Below are 15,957 nucleotides of genomic sequence, written 5' to 3' on the forward strand. Positions count from 1 at the left end.
TGCTGCAATTCCTGAACTTCATCTAAAGGATTTCAAATGCACAGACTCTCAGTGGTCCTTCCCTTATAGAATCTCTGCTCCTCTTTCTTGTGCAACAACGAATGAACAACTCCACCTCTGTGAGAAGCTGGTGGGTTTGAATAACATTAACGGCAAAACAACAATAATGACTAATTATAATCATTGAAGCAATAATTTGTGGCTGCTGTGCTGCTTAAGGCTAGATCAGGCAAGGTAACCCCTGCAGGTCACATCAACAAGCCACAAAGTTGAGACCGTTGTTCACGAGGCTTTGCGACATATCCATCAATGCCCACACTGTGCTATTGATTCTGTTAATGAAATTTAACCTCTGAAAAATGTCTCAGGGCATAGAAGAGACACAGACCTTCAACAGTCTTGCTAATCATTAAATGTTTTCATCACAATGGAAGCAGGAATGATGAATGACACATTTTATTATGTGATCATGCTCTGACCCCACACACCATTCAATAGAGTTCCACTTTGTTTTAAACCTATATACCTACCAGTGTATGAATTTCAGGAATAAGTTGACGTGAAACTTTCTTATATATTTCACATTAGCTATTTTTAGAGGGTCTGCCTTAGGTCCCAAGGTATAGGTAGGCTTATATCAGGACTTGCCAATGGTGCCTGAAATCTATATCCTCTTAACTTCTTTTAGAATATTTATTATAGGGTTACAGTAGGACAGAGTTGATTGTAGGTCAAGCATTTCTATTGCCTTCATTAAAATAAGTTAGCATTGATTAAAAAAAAGAATATTTATTATAAACTAGTGAATAAAGACTCTGAACTAGGAGTCAAACTGCACAGGTTTGACTCCAGTGCAAACTACACGATCTCTGGCAAGTTACTAGGTCACTAAATCTGAAATGTCCAATTTCTTTTTTTTTTATTTTATTTTATTTTATTTTATTTTTTTTTATTGTTGGGGATTCATTGAGGGTACAATAAGCCAGTTACACTGATTGCAATTGTTAGGTAAAGTCCCTCTTGCAATCATGTCTTGCCAATTTCAAATCAAAAGTTTAGTTTATCGTGTCTCAAACAAGAAGCAGTACAATTTACCAAAGTACGTGCCTAAACTATCAGCACAGTTTTGCCATCTTAATGGCAGCTTAATTTTGCCACCAGCAAAGAAGTCTGGAGAGTGGGTGGCAATGAAATCATAAAAGGTCTTTTCTACGGCTTGTTGAGAATTGAATATTTCTTTTCTTTTCTTTTCTTTTTTTGCAGTTTTTGGCCCAGGGCTGGGTTTGAACCTGCCACCTCTGGCATATGGGGCCGGCACTCTACTCCTTTGAGCCACAGGCGCCGCCCAAGAATTGAATATTTTTCCTTGCAAGATGTGGTCCAAAGCCTGGAAGAAGTGGTAGTCAGCTTGTGCAAGGTCTGGAGAACATGGTGGGTGACCGAGAGTTTCCGAGCCCAGCCCCTGTCATTTCAGCAGCGTGGTTTTTACACCAGCATCGTCTCCTGAGAGGACTGCCCTGTCTCTGTTGACCAGTCTCAGATGCGGAATCACAGTCATCCTTGCCGCGTCTCCAGCTGGTAGCAGTAGACTTCCACTGTAATCAGCTGACTGGGTTTCATGAAGCTGTAGTGGATAACACCAGCCCTGGACCACCACAGACAACATTCACTTGTTTTGATGAATATTCAGTTTGGGGCTGTGTTTCAGCACTTTCTGTGTATCTGACCATTGTGCCGCACACTGGTGATTGTCAAAAAGAATCCATTTTTCATCACATATAACAAAATGGTGTAGAGGTGATTTGCCTTTATGTTGTGACAGTGAAGAAAGGCAAACTTCGAGATGGTTTCTCTTCTGATGCTCATTTAATCCACGCGAAACCCATCTATCTAGTTCTTTTACCTTGCTGATTTATTTAAAATGGTCCAATATTGTTGGAGTCGTCCTGTCAGACTTTGCTGAGATGGATTCACGTCCACTGCAGCTTTCCGCTCCTCATTATCCACTTTGGTCTCAGGCCGCCCACATGGCTCATTTTCAAGATTAAAATCACTAGAATGGAACTTCTCAAACCACGCAGGTACCGTGTGTTCACCAGCCACATCCTTCCCAAACACTTTGTTACTATTTCGAAACTGTCTGTATTGTTGCATTGGTTCCAGGATGGAACTCACATTAAAAAACAACACAATTTTTTGCATATTCCTTCGTTTCACAAAAATTACTCTAAAAAAATGAAAGATAATCACAAGGTAAAATATGCATTTAAAAAAAGGAGGATGGACCTTCATGAACAAACCTAAAAAAGCCCCCAAGAACTTTCAAAGTGAAATGTCAGAGATATTTACTGTCATACTTTGTACATAAGGAAATCGGACATTTCGTTTTAATAACCTGATAACTTAGCCTCTCTGAGCCTCAGTTTCTTCATCTATACAAATAGGAATAATAATAGCACCTGCCTCACAGATGAGGCTTTAACAAGTGGAAACAGGTATATGACTGGTGTGTGGTCTGTCTAATAAACGCTAAGTCACTCTAATCATGATTATTGGAACATGTGTAATATCTGGAGCAGTTATTAGTCGGGGCCTGAGTGAGCCCTTAGCAAAAGGCTGGACTGAACTTGAAACTGCTGCAGCATTTTTTTTTTTTTTTTAAACAGTCTCACTCTGTCACCCTGGGCAGAGTGCCACAGTGTCACAGCTCACAGCAACCTCAAACTCCTGGGCTTAAGCAATTCTCCTGCCTCATCCTCCCAAGTAGCTGGGACTACAGAGCCATGCCACAGGCCAGCTAGTTTTTCTATTAGGCTGGTCTTGAACTCTGGAGCTCAAGCAATGCACCTGCCTCGACCTCCCAGAGTGCTAGGATTACAGGCATGAGCCACCGCACCCGGCCAAATCGCTGCACCACATTGTCCCCAAACTGAATGAACCTAACTGCCCCAGGTGTGTATGATTTAAAGCAAGACTTTTAAGCAATCTAGTAAAGGTGAAAAATCGGCCTCTTCATGTTTTTGACCTCTAATTTACCTTCCTTGTTTAATTTATTCCTTTAAAATTTCACCAAAAACAGAGCAAGAAGTTCTGAATTCAAGGTTGAGGACCCACCGAAACTTAAACCCAAACAGACAGTGAAGCTTCATCAATTCAGATGTCAGTCAGAATCTCTAACAATTTACTGCAGAAGAAAATTAACTTTAAAACATTTCTATAACAAAAGTCAGGCAAAATAAATTTACATTAGAAGCTTGATATGGAAAGTGCTAAAAATTGGGCAAGTTTAAGTTAGAAACAATATATATTCTTTGTTTTAATGATTCAGAGCATGTTTGTTTTTAAGGATTTGCATGGAAAAGGGAATGCTAACTAAAAATTGGAATTTTGCTAACATTCATGTGGATAAAGCTAGCTGGAAATATTGTACATCTCTGAAAATAGTAAAATGAAAAGATCTTATCATAATTTCTAACAATAATATATCGGCTGGCTATTTTCCAATTCATGATATTTTACTTAGGGGGCTCAGAATGAATTAATATTTTGTAAAGCTTTAAATTTTAAAACCAAACCTGGGTATAGCATATATATTGAAGTATAAAATCCTCATACGGATTTTATACAATCTGACTAAAAATACTTGATGGAAAAGAAGCTTGTTGCCAAAGTCCACATATTTCCCCCATTAAACAGAGGTAAGGCAGAGCCCCAGAAACCATATTTCAAGCCCACAGGATACTCATGAACTAAAATAATGAATGATAACGCCTTGTTCTCTGCATTAATATTAAAGAAAAGAGAAAATAGAAAACTTTATAGCCACTATCAGCTCTCTAGACCATAAATCTCAAGTTTTGAGAATGGCTTCCCGAAAGGGTAGGGAGGAAGGATGAGTTGTGGGAGCTTCAGAGCCGAGAGATATTTTTTAGCCAGCCAGAAAAGCACTCACACAGATTTCTACATATCTCTGGCTGTGAGAAGTCTCATTTGTGGTGATTTATATTTCCTCATAAAGAACTCTGCAGATAATATAAGCCGGCTGTGAGGCTGTATGACAACTTTCAAACCAAGAGTTACACGACCATTCTGTGAAAATAGAGAAAGCAGAGATGGGAGGGAAAATCCGTGGAAATAGTGTTTCTTCGTATGAAAGCCCACAGACTGTTCTTCCAGCACGCGCGCTGTTCAGAGTCCCCTTTCAGTCTGTGTGCACATCCCCTGGATAATACTTGGTCACCTGTACTAGAAAGTATTGTTTTTTTCCCCTGAAGATTGACCGTGCATTTGGTGTGTGCATGCTTATGTAATTTACAACAAATGACACTTAGACATCAGCACGCTGAAGTTAGTCGCCTTAATAAGTTACTAAGGGAAACACAGAGACTAGCGCGCTGACAACCCAAAGTCAGTGAAGTGTAAACACTGTTGTTCCAAGTGTCACCGGCGTGTTATTTCCTCTCCTTCTGGCATCTGCTCTGGGTAACACTGTACACGCAACGAGGCCGCAGCTCATTAAACTCTTCTCAACTCAGAAACCAAATTAGTACATTACATGTTTATACGGCTGAGAATTATTGCTTCCCTATGAAATTACACAATTAATCAGGTGCGTTATTTCTTTAGGAGATGCGGCCACTTTTGACATTTAGGGATAAAAAGAACAATCTTCAATTTGTGTCCATTTCGGCCTTTAGTCTCCGTGGGGTAAAAGGAACTGAAAGGTGACATAATTCCTTCTTTCGCCTTCAGAGGTCAGAACTCTACGTGCCTCCTCAGCCTCCTAATAGCATCGTGAGTTCTTAAGAGGAGTCAAAATAAAAATTATTGTTTTTGAACTTCTTATCTGAGTCACAGCCTTTGAAAAATTCAGACAACGGGAAGAGCACTTGGGAGTCTTTGGTTTCTTATGGTAGAGACCATGAATTTCTATCAAATCCCAATTATTCAACAGCTTTCAAGTCTCCCTTTGCAAACTTTAAACATAGTCCAGTGTCAAAATCTATTATGCAGCGATATTTGCTCCACTTTCCTTTTCAAAGTGCTGGGTTTAATTTCTCTGATTCTCTCAAATGGTAGTTGATCTAGACTCATCCTTCAGTCATTTCACAAGGCATGCATTTCCTTTTAAAATTCTCACTACTTGAACAAATAATACTGCTCAAAATTTTTTAAATAATTAAGTACTTTTTTATAAACTGAACTCTTAACACTTGCTGATGCCACCCTTGACCTTACTCTGACTCCGTGAAGCCACCCCCAGTAGGCAGGGGGGCAGGGCTGTGCTCTGGCAGTACCTGAGCTGACGCCCTGTCTTCCAGTTCAGAAGGTCCCTGGCAACAACTGTTTTCATAAGAGAAAAATTATAATTAACACAGAAAAATTTCCCGAAGTCCCTAAATATCCTCTTTCATGTTCTTTATTTAACCTTCATTTAAGAGCCCTTGAAGCCCATTGGTGCTTTTCTAAAAAGATAGCTAGGGACAACCTGAAACAGACACAATTCTCTAAACTCATTCTTTACATAAAACAGTGCGCTTTGCAGGCTCACTAAAGAATAATGGACGTTCTTTAGTAATACAGAAAGAATAGAAACATGATTTTTAGTTAGAGACCTGATACAACACCAGAAAAATTTCTCATGTCTAATTGGAGAAAAACTGTTCCTTTCCATTGTCAAAATAAAACAAAACTTTAAAATACTGAAGGGTAGTTTTGTTCATTTGTTTTTAAGGGATGAAGGCTCACTCTGTATCCCAGGGTAGAGTGCAGTGGTGTAATCATAGCTCACTGCAGCCTCAGACTCCGAGGCTCAAGTGATCCTCCCACCTCAGCCTCTGGAGTAGCTGGGACTACAGGCACCTGGCCAAATAAACATCAGTAGTTTTTAGTGACTAAGACAAACTCCGACTCTATATCTGGGGACTTACTATTTGACTAAAATTTGTCAATTTCCTAACACTGCCCTTCCACCCTTTTCTGTGTTAACATAAATCATGTCTTAAACTACCATGCACTGGTCCACATACCAGAAAAACTATATAGGAGAACAGTAATTGACCATTAACCTACTGAAAATTTCATCTATAAACCTCTTAAATCTCAGAGAAGTTGACGTGAGGCAAATAATGCTAAAATAAGACTTTGGCAATCAAAAACATTTTTCAACAACATGAAAGTTAAATGCGCACAAGTACTCAAGTAAATATTGGGTTGTTCATGTTAAGAAAGTACATTGTACTCATAGGTCACCTCCCCTGCAAAGTAACACTAAGTGAAAAAGATTACCTCCTGCTTTGATAATTGTGCTGTTTCAACACTGTAGTATTTCCATATAAAAAACTCAGTAAAAAGGTGGATTGGTGTGAGCTGTCAGGAGCAAAATAATTCTTAATGTAGATTACTAAAGTAAGCCACCGAAAAACCAGACTTTAAGGGGGAATGAAAACTTCCTTAGGCACATGTAAGCTTAGCAAATGCTCCTTAAGAATATAGGAAATGGTCTTAAAACTTAATCTTTACACATTTATGAATTTCTTTTAACGAACTAAGATATCAATCTGGGCTATTCAAGTTGCCTTTATTTTTCAAAGAATGAAGGCCTTTTTGGATTGAAGCTACCTTTTTAGCAGCTAACTAGTTCTTTAAACAATATTTCATTAATTGAGTCTTAGAGATAAGAAATATTGTGACAATGAACTGTGATTATGAGACCGTTTTATAGACAAGGCAGTGAAGCTCCATGCAGTAAAGTAAATTGCCCAAGGTCATGTAGCTATTACAAGGGGAGGAAGAGGATTCAGGTCCAAGGTCGCACTTACCAGAATCTGTGCTTTTTTCTTTTGAAACCATTTTCTACTCTCTCCTTTGCTATATCCTCAGCATATGATTAAAAAACATTGCTAAGAAATTGGAGAACGACTGCAGATAAGTAAAATCTGTTGGCTCTAGTTTATCTGCTTTTCTCAAACATTACCAGGTAAGAAATAAAAAAAAAATATGTATAGTATTTTTGTTATATGGGGTTTACTATTATGATATTTATTCAATCAATAAATATTTATTGAGCAACTCTTATGTATGCTGTTTTCCAATTTTTTTTTTTTTTTGAGACAGAGTCTCACTATGTCGCCCTCAGTACAGTGCTATGGTGTCATAGCTCACAGCAACCTTCAACTCTTGGGCTTAAGCAATTTTCTCGCTTCAGCCTCCCAAGTAGCTGGGATTACAGGCGTCCGCCACAATGCCCGGCTACTTTTTTGGTTGCAGTTGTCATTGTTGTTTAGCTGACCTGGGCTGGGTTTGAACCCACCAGCTCTGGTGTATGTGGCTGGCGCCCTAGCCACTGAGCTATAGATGCTGAGTCTGTTTTCCAATTTTGTTTATTGAAATATACAGTTATTCATCAGTATAATAGCTAAGCAGACTTTCCATAGTATAAAGAACTTGCCTGACTTTATAAACACTTCTATGAGAAACTATATTCTAAGTTCCAAACAATTTCTCAGCGAATAAGCTCTTGGAACACATCCAATTGACAAGTTAAGAACTTTGTTTACATTAGTATTCTCTAGTTTCACCGAATATTCTTATACCTTTAAAAGGTTAGTCAGTAGCCATATTGTACAATCAAATGATTTCAAGGAGCTGACCTTGATCATTTTAATATGATATCTCTCAGGAAATTAGGTTACTTATTTTGCCAGTCTTAAAAATGGTGTGGTGCATATTAAAACTGCCTAATGACTTAAGACAAAACTGTAAACTTTTAATTAAAATACATAAAGCAGAGAATTAGCAGTTAAACCACAGGCATGAAAGTAGCTATAAACTATAGATTTCAGAATGATGCCCACAGTAACACTGAATGTCCCAACTATAACTTAGATGTGAAGATGCTAAAAGAATCCTCTGCCTTATTAGTGTCATTTTCAGAAAATGACTTTGTCGTTTTTAATATAGGTCTGTCATTAAAATTCACTAATTCCTGAATTAAGTATGTAATCATGGTTCAGTCTGGATAGTGAATATTCAGTAAATTTAAGAAGAATTTCTTAGAAAATGCAAATTTGGGGGCTTCTAAAGTTATCTGGGTTAAAAGGATCAGCCATGTGAGAAGAGACAGTTGAATTACATTCTGAAGGTGGAAAGGCATCCTGTAGAGACCTACATTCACAGAGATGGGCTTCACATTTATCTTTCCATTATCTGATTTGGGGGTTACAGAAAGAGTTTATAAAGCAGAATTCTATAAACAGTAGAAGTCAAAGTGAATACTGTTGGTCCTAATTTTCTTAAAATATAAACTGTGTCTTTTCTTTTTAAGCAAATGAGACCCAAGACTTTATCTCTTCACTTCTTTTAGTCGTTTCCTCACTTCATTCCTCTCAAATGAACCAATTAACCACTTGGCTGAACCTTTTTCAAGTCACCTCCCTTGGCTGTGCCTCAGCTTCTTCACCTGTGAATGGGGCTGTTTTGAGAATTGCAGGTAGCTCAGGACAGTGTGTGGCACAGAGTCTGTGCTATGGAAACCCCACTCCCTGCACTCCAGTGAGGGGTCAGGACCGACCCCACCAGAGGGGTTTTTTGGTACCTCTATTTTAGCAGGACAACAGAACATGCAAACACAAATCGGTGATGGAGTCAGTCCCTGACCTCCCCCACCACTGGCACGTGACTTTTTGTTACATCTACCTGTGCCGAGCAATATAATTGAGCTCAGAGGAGAAAAAGCCATGAGTGACCGACCTGCCACAAATACATAATGGCAGGGATGATAAGCGCCTCCGGAAAAGTAAAGCAGAGCAAGAGTGTAGACTATGATAAAGATATTTTTATGTAGGGAGGTCAGAACAGACTCTTGGATGAAGACGTCTGAGCACAGACCAAGAGAAAGTGCGAGTGAAGGATGTGAACGCCTGGGGCGATGAGAAGCCCAGGCCGAGGGGACGGAGCAGTGACCTGAGCGGAGCCTGCTTTGTAGAGACCACTGGTAACGGTGGCTGGGACAGGTGGCAGGGGAGAACTCCTTCAATAATTTGAATACAACCTCTCCACTCTACATTTTTCCTGAAAATCTCCCTTCAATTAGAATTTTTTGAACATCTACTAAGCAAGATCCTGGGCTGGGCCATTGTATAGATGTCATCTTTTACCCCAGTGCTGTAGATCCTCATTAAATCCAATAAGATAGGGTATCAAAGGTCCAAGAGATTTCTGAAATCATCAGTGACAGCCATGTTCTTTTATAGATACAGAGTTAGTACTCCAGAGAGATTAAAATATTTACCCAAGGGCAGCGCCTGTGGCTCAGTGAGCAGGGCGCTGGCCCCATATACCGAGGGTGACGGGTTCAAACCCGGCCCCGGCTGAACTGCAACAAAAAAATAGCCGGGTATTGTGGCAGGCGCCTGTAGTCCCAGCTACTCGGGAGGCTGAGGCAGGAGAATCGCCTAAGCCCAGGAGTTGGAGGTTGCTGTGAGCCGTGTAACGTCATGGCACTCTACCTGAGGGTGGTACAGTGAGACTCTGTCTCTATAAAAAAAAAAAAAAAATTTACCCAAGATCATAGCTAGATGACTCAAGAGAAGAACGTGGGACTCAGTTTTCCTTACTTTACAAAAGGGTATATTCAAAGCAATGTTTTATAGCCTTACAAAGATAACCTATTTAAGGGATTTTCCTTCACCTGTCCTTGATTTAAAAATAACAGCAAAACTTCTTTCAAACCTGTTCTCATCAGGTTAATATTTATAAGCCTCATTTCTAAAGGGAGTATTTTTGAAGTTTCTAAAATGAGTATTTTTGAAGTTTCTAAAATTACTTTTTCCTCTAGGAAGTCTAAATAAACAAACTATTGCCTTAATCAATTGACTGGCAGTTCTGCACAGCCATCACTCAAAGAAACACCACCAACTTTCTGTAATTACTTTACTATACCAGTCTCTTTCCAAAATAACTTCTGCAGGTTAAAAACAGTTATTTGCCAGAGTCAGGAGCAGCCCCAGTCTGCCTTAGCGATAATCAGCAATTATAACAACTTAATGTACTGTCTGTTTCCAAGGAAAAGAGAGCACAGCAGAGATACAAATAAAGAATCCAGAATTAAAAGGGATGTTTTATTTTTAAAGTTAGTTGGAAAGTTCAAATAAGATATTTTCAACTACTGCATTTTCTTAATTTTATATAACTCAAGGAAATTAAGAAAGAAAGAAATCTTGTTCAGGAAAAAGCAGAACTTGATAAAAATTCTCTAAGTAACGAGGTGAGATCCTCTTATGAAACACTTGTCTTCCCCCAAATCTGAGTCTGTATCTGAATTTGGCCATTCTACAGGCTGCACTCAACATCGGCCTGTCCTGAGCACCTTAAATAAACTAGGACGGGCAAAAGGCTGCAGCATCCTTTTTTTCTTTTCTTTTTCTTTTTTGAGAAGTTAAAAGATTTTTAAGGCTGTGAGGAGCTAAATGTACTCTCATCCTAGCAAGAACATTTTGTACAATTGACTGGTGGGCAGTCAAGCTTGTTCCTGAGATTGGCAATAGAGCTTCTTGTAACGTAATACGTGTGAAAAGAGCCATTTCCCAATCATCATGTTCATTCCATGCATATTAGGAGAGAAGAAAATTCAACTGAGGGCCAATGCTCCCCTAAGAATCCTTTACTTTAATTATGACCAGAGCACATTAAATATCTGTAAGATATCCATGTGAGCTCTGCTGCTCATCATCTTAGCAGAGAAAGAGAGGGAACCCTTTCGTTACTAAAAAGACAGGAACAGATGCTTTTGTGGGTCAAAAACATGGTTGAAAATTCAATTTAACTGAACACCAGGCCCCTGTGCTTCTTCTAAATGAACATCTCTTTGCTGCTAATTTTGTGCTATTTTACCTTTCATTAAAAAAAGTAATTCAAGTTAAACTCAGCTGAACAGCAAAAAACTCTTCATATTTTGAAGCATTTTGGAACAATTACTTTGACGGGAGCCCTTGACAGTTAAATGACTCCATTAAATGAATGTTATAGAAGACACATAATGATTTTTAGTGAAATATTGAATTTAACCACAAATGAGGAAAAACCAGTCATGAGCACTATGGGTATATTTGAATAATAACATCTTGCTTATGAACCGAATGAATTCTATAATTTCTAATAATCAGGTGTGAGAACAGGGCAAGAGACCGGCTGCAGGGGTGTGCAGGGTGTGTGCAGGTGTTAAGGTAAACAACCCTCACATAGAAGCTGGCTCGTGGGACTGATAGAGGCGGGCAAGAGCTGGCCTCCACCAGCTTGTCAGCTGTCTCCGTCACCTTACATGAACTTTGGCTAATTACAATATCATTTACATTGTGGTTTTAAAATTTCTCCACCCTTAAAATCACCATGACAGTTCTGAGACACCTATTCAAAGTATGAAAATAAGAGGCAACCTAATTCTGAGACTTACTATATTCTTAGTAAAAGCCAGTTCCTGTCATATTCCTCCCCTGAATTAGTAAAACCACACAAGATCTAAAACCACTTCACCCCAGTGCTCCCGCTCACTTTTGAGCCTCCTGACAGTGTACTTTAGATTTCAAAAAAAGAGCTGTTCCTTCCTTGGCTTACACGGTATATACTGAGATTCTTCTCCTGGACCTCACCAAGAAAACAGAAAAACCTCCTCTGAGTGGCTGGTAATATGTGCCATCAACTAGTCAGCTAGTGAGTATGTTTCTCATTTTGGTGGGCTCTGTTCATTTTGGGGTTTTGCTTTTGTTGTTTTTTAATCTAAGAAGCCAATAAGAAAATTTCAAAACTAGCAGTAATTATCTCTGACATCGGACAGTTCGGCCATTAGGGAGAGGCTGTTGCACAACTGAAGTCCTCCTCTTTTCTTATTTGCTGAATGAGATACTTTCACGAAGTAAAAAATCAGCTAAAGTCAAAAGCATGTCGCCTGGGGACATGCAAATTCACTGAGTGCCAGGGTTTCCTGCGTCTGTGGGACTCGACATTCCTTTTCTTACTTTAGGGATCAAATGTGAGATAGTATCAAGGCTTTTACATGTTTTCTCATGACTAATGACTGAAATATGTATTAAAATAATAAAACTGGCACTGTTCAATTTCCTTTTTAAATTTAATTCCGATATAAGTGAGAGTGCTATTGTAATGGTGAAATCCAACTTTCTATAAAATTCTGTTTTCCAGATAGGAGGATCTAGAAATCGCTGCAGACTTAAACCATGTGGGTCACAAATGGGCATGGATATTTGGACTGAAGAAATGAGTCAGAAAAACAGGAATGTTCTTGTTTGCCTGGGCAAGCCAGGGAGAAGTGAAGGCTGGGCACGCTGGGTGGGATTACTTACTTGGGTCTCTGCCCACGGTGCACAGCCAGGCAGCCTTACCCCACATTCCTACCGCTGCCTTCATTTAGCTTCCGCAATGGTCTATTTATGCTTTAACTGCCTGCTTACATATCTGCTCCCCAGTAGACGGTCACTCCCTAAGAACTGGGAATGTCTTTTCATCTTGCACCTCCTGCCATTTCTGAGCCAAGCTTTGGCTCTTCAGTAAATGCATTTTTGAACAAATAAATTTTTAACTTCTTCAGTTGACTGTAAACATACACGGAAAAGGTCAGATAGTCTACATATTTGATACTAGTTAAGAGAAAGTCCAGATACACAATATCTGCCTAAAGTAGATATTACCTGTGACTAACCTTGCTACTCAAAGGGTGGTGCGTAGGCCAGCAGAACCATTGTCACCTGAGAGCTTCAAACCTATAGAATTCTCAGGCCCCTCCTCAGACCCCTTGAGCCAGATTGTGCATTGCAATAAAATCCCCCAATGACAGTTATGCACCGTGAAGTTTGGGAAGTATTTATATGATTGTATGACACCTGAGGAAGTGAAGATATACATCACGGAGAAGACACAGGCCCCGGCGTGGTGATTATCACCACGGTCTGCTGAGAGCCACAGAGCTCGCTCAGGACAGGTGGGAAACTCGCTCATGCCTTGGCACCTCTTCTAGATACTTCTTCACACTCTTTCTTATTTAAAGGCACAGCTGCTGTTAATAATTGTCTTTCCTCCTTGGTGCAAAGAGAGTATTTATCATCAGCATGCTAACATGTGCAGCAGTTTGGGCTTTCTCCATTGAAAATGTGGGAGACTGAAGGATATTGCTGACACCTGAATAAAAAAATCCAATGACTCCCAGCTATGTAAATTTAATTATTTCCTTTAACTTTTTTTTTCAGGAGTCTTTTTTTTCTTTTTTCTTTTCCTGAGCTTTGGAGGAGTCCTGGCAATTTTCATTTAAAAGAAATACAAGTCAGCAGTGGTTCACTGAACAGGCTGACACGCAATTTCATAGGGGGAGAGGCGCTATGTCTTTAATCTAATTTGTGCTCTCAATTCCCAGCTAACGTATCTGGGGATCCTGATGTATGCATTTACAAGGAGACATCTGTAATGCAGAGTCCAGTGCTCTGCGATTCTCTGAAACCTGGGTAAAAAATTAGTTTAGGCTCTTGCAGCCGCCCTGCAGCACAATCAATCTCCAAATACTCACAGATGTAGAAATACTCTCGGCCCGGCCTGAATTCAAATCCTAGAGAAAAGGGAGTGAAGAGCTGGAATTTTTCAGAGAACTTCAGTGGTCCATTTGGAGAGTGAGGCCGGTTACATTCCCATCGCTTGAACCCTTTGGAAGTGTGGTCACAGGCACTGTAGCCATCGAAGTTCACCATGTACAGGATGTAGCGCTCCGTCTTGTCTTCCGGAACGGAGTCCTCATAGTGAGGGCAGAAGACGTCCAGGTAGTCATTGATACACACGTCTATGTGGTAGTCACCCCTCTGGAATCTGTTGGAAAAAGAGGAAAAAGATGTGATAACTTGTAGAGGAAGGACTTCCTGCTTGGAATCAGCGGTTAAAGGATTTAATATGACTTACAAGTTCTAACTGAATGCCGTTATGATCTGCAGCACGGTTTGAAATGTTCCAATTTCAAATCTAAACAACAACAAGCCATTTTACAGAGGGAATCTACTCTATTTGTTTCAAAACACCCTATAAATGAACTATGCTTCACTTTCACTTTTACTTATTACATTAAACATCACTCCTTCAAAATGAGGACGTATACGGAAGTATTGATTTATTGTTTTCCATTTTATTCTTTCATCCTTAAAATTACATATATTGAAACAAAGTTTTCATTTTTTTCTATAATTGTTTCACTTAAATGTTTCTGAATAAATACATGAGTAAAAGAACTAGTAAATGACTGAATCGTTTTTGTTACCATTGAGGCCATTGTCAACTTGCTATACAAACGTGGAGAATTCAAGCCATAAAGTTGGGAGAATTAGAGTCATAGAATTTAAAAATCAGAATGAAAATTCCTACAATGTCACTTCTACTTTGGGGGGGAAATACAAAAGCATAAAGATAAAGCAGTCAGTGACTGAGACAGACCTAGACTGGAAACTCGGGGTCGCAGGTCAGCGTCTTTAGCAAACACTGTGTCCAGTTCCCCCTGGAATACGGCAGGTACAGGTGATAACACACAGCCACACAGGCTGCTGCAGACCCTCCACGGCCTGCCTCGATGCTCATCTCACAGAATTGTGCTCTTCGGTTTTAAATAACTAGTCTTTCCTCCCCAGTTGAACAGTATTTCCCGAGCCACAGTGGTATGAAACAGGAATTGTTAGAGAGACTTTCTCGGTCTAAAATCATGGTGGAAAGTCTAGAAAATGCCTTTGTTTCTATCTAGTGAGGAAATTCTTCTCTGAGCCCTTAGAAGTTTCATCGTAAAATGTGGTGCTGCTGAAATACTACGCTCATAAAGTCATATCATCTCCGAGTTGGACAGGCTCAGCATGAATACCGCACGACGGTAAGACAGTCTATTCCATGTTTGGACATCTCTAAATGTTAGAACGTTTCTTCTTATATTGAGTATAAATCTGCTTCTGTGTAATTTCTACCCAGTGATCCCACTCTGCTGCCTGGAATTAGGACGAGCAAATCCAATTCCTCTTCTCCAAGGCAGTCCATAAAACATTCTCTGAGTCCTCCTTCCTCCAGACATGAACATCCTGATTCCATCGATTACTCCTAGGATAGTTAGTTCCCAGGCCCCTTGCCCTTCTAGCCTCTTGACCCTCCTCACATCCAAATACAACAAAGACCTCGGACAGCTGTGACCGACATTCACACCAGTAAAACAGACTCACCGACAAAGCTAAGATTCCCTTCCACTGGAAAAAAGTGGAAGTGCCACTCATTTTGAGGGAGCAGACCTAGATTTGAGGACTGGATCTGCTGGTGCAGGGGGAGAGCCATAAATTATCCTAAGCCTCAGTTTCCTCAAGTCAGAACAATAATAAAAACCTGTCTGGTTGGCTCAAATGAATGCCACAAGCTTTAGATGAGAAAATATGGAGGTGCCATGACAAAATATGGAGGTGCCATGTGAGTGTAAAGCATGGTCATGAAATTAAATAAAATAAGTAACAAATATTAATTTTAAAACAACGGCAGTAAGGACATACAATGCATACAAAAAAAATACCTGTGTTCCTTTTTTTAAAAAATCTAAGATAAGGGTAGCACCTGTGGCTCAAAGGGGTAGGGCACCAGCCCCATATGCTGGAGGTGGTGGGTTCAAACCCAGCCCCAGCCAAAAACCTCAAAAAAAAAAAAAAACTACGATAAAATCATCTAAAAAAGTTTTAAATTCTATCCATAAATATCAAATGATCCATAGAAACTCCATGAACTCATGCTTTTGAAAAGCAGCATGCTGATTTATGTGAGAGAAATAAGGAAAGATTAACAGAACATTCACGTTGCAGTTACAGTATCTCAAAATACATAACCATATTTTTTTAAAAAACAAAAAAACACTTGCAGGTATTTATATTTACAATGATCACGGGTTTACTT

The 15,957-nt window shown here is 39.5% G+C and overlaps 1 protein-coding gene across 2 annotated transcripts in view; it reads right to left on the bottom strand.

Annotated features, from left to right (window-relative positions):
- The window catches only part of EFNA5 (ephrin A5), a 288,280-nt gene that overhangs the window by 36,791 nt on the left and 235,532 nt on the right, over positions 1–15,957 (bottom strand). For both annotated transcript variants that reach the window (XM_053567213.1, XM_053567212.1), the window contains exon 2: positions 13,574–13,866. In XM_053567213.1, coding sequence (XP_053423188.1) covers positions 13,574–13,866 — 293 coding nt within the window. The remainder of the gene's footprint in view (positions 1–13,573; positions 13,867–15,957) is intronic.

The sequence above is a fragment of the Nycticebus coucang genome, chromosome 17 (assembly GCF_027406575.1).
Source record: "Nycticebus coucang isolate mNycCou1 chromosome 17, mNycCou1.pri, whole genome shotgun sequence".
NCBI lineage: Eukaryota > Metazoa > Chordata > Mammalia > Primates > Lorisidae > Nycticebus > Nycticebus coucang.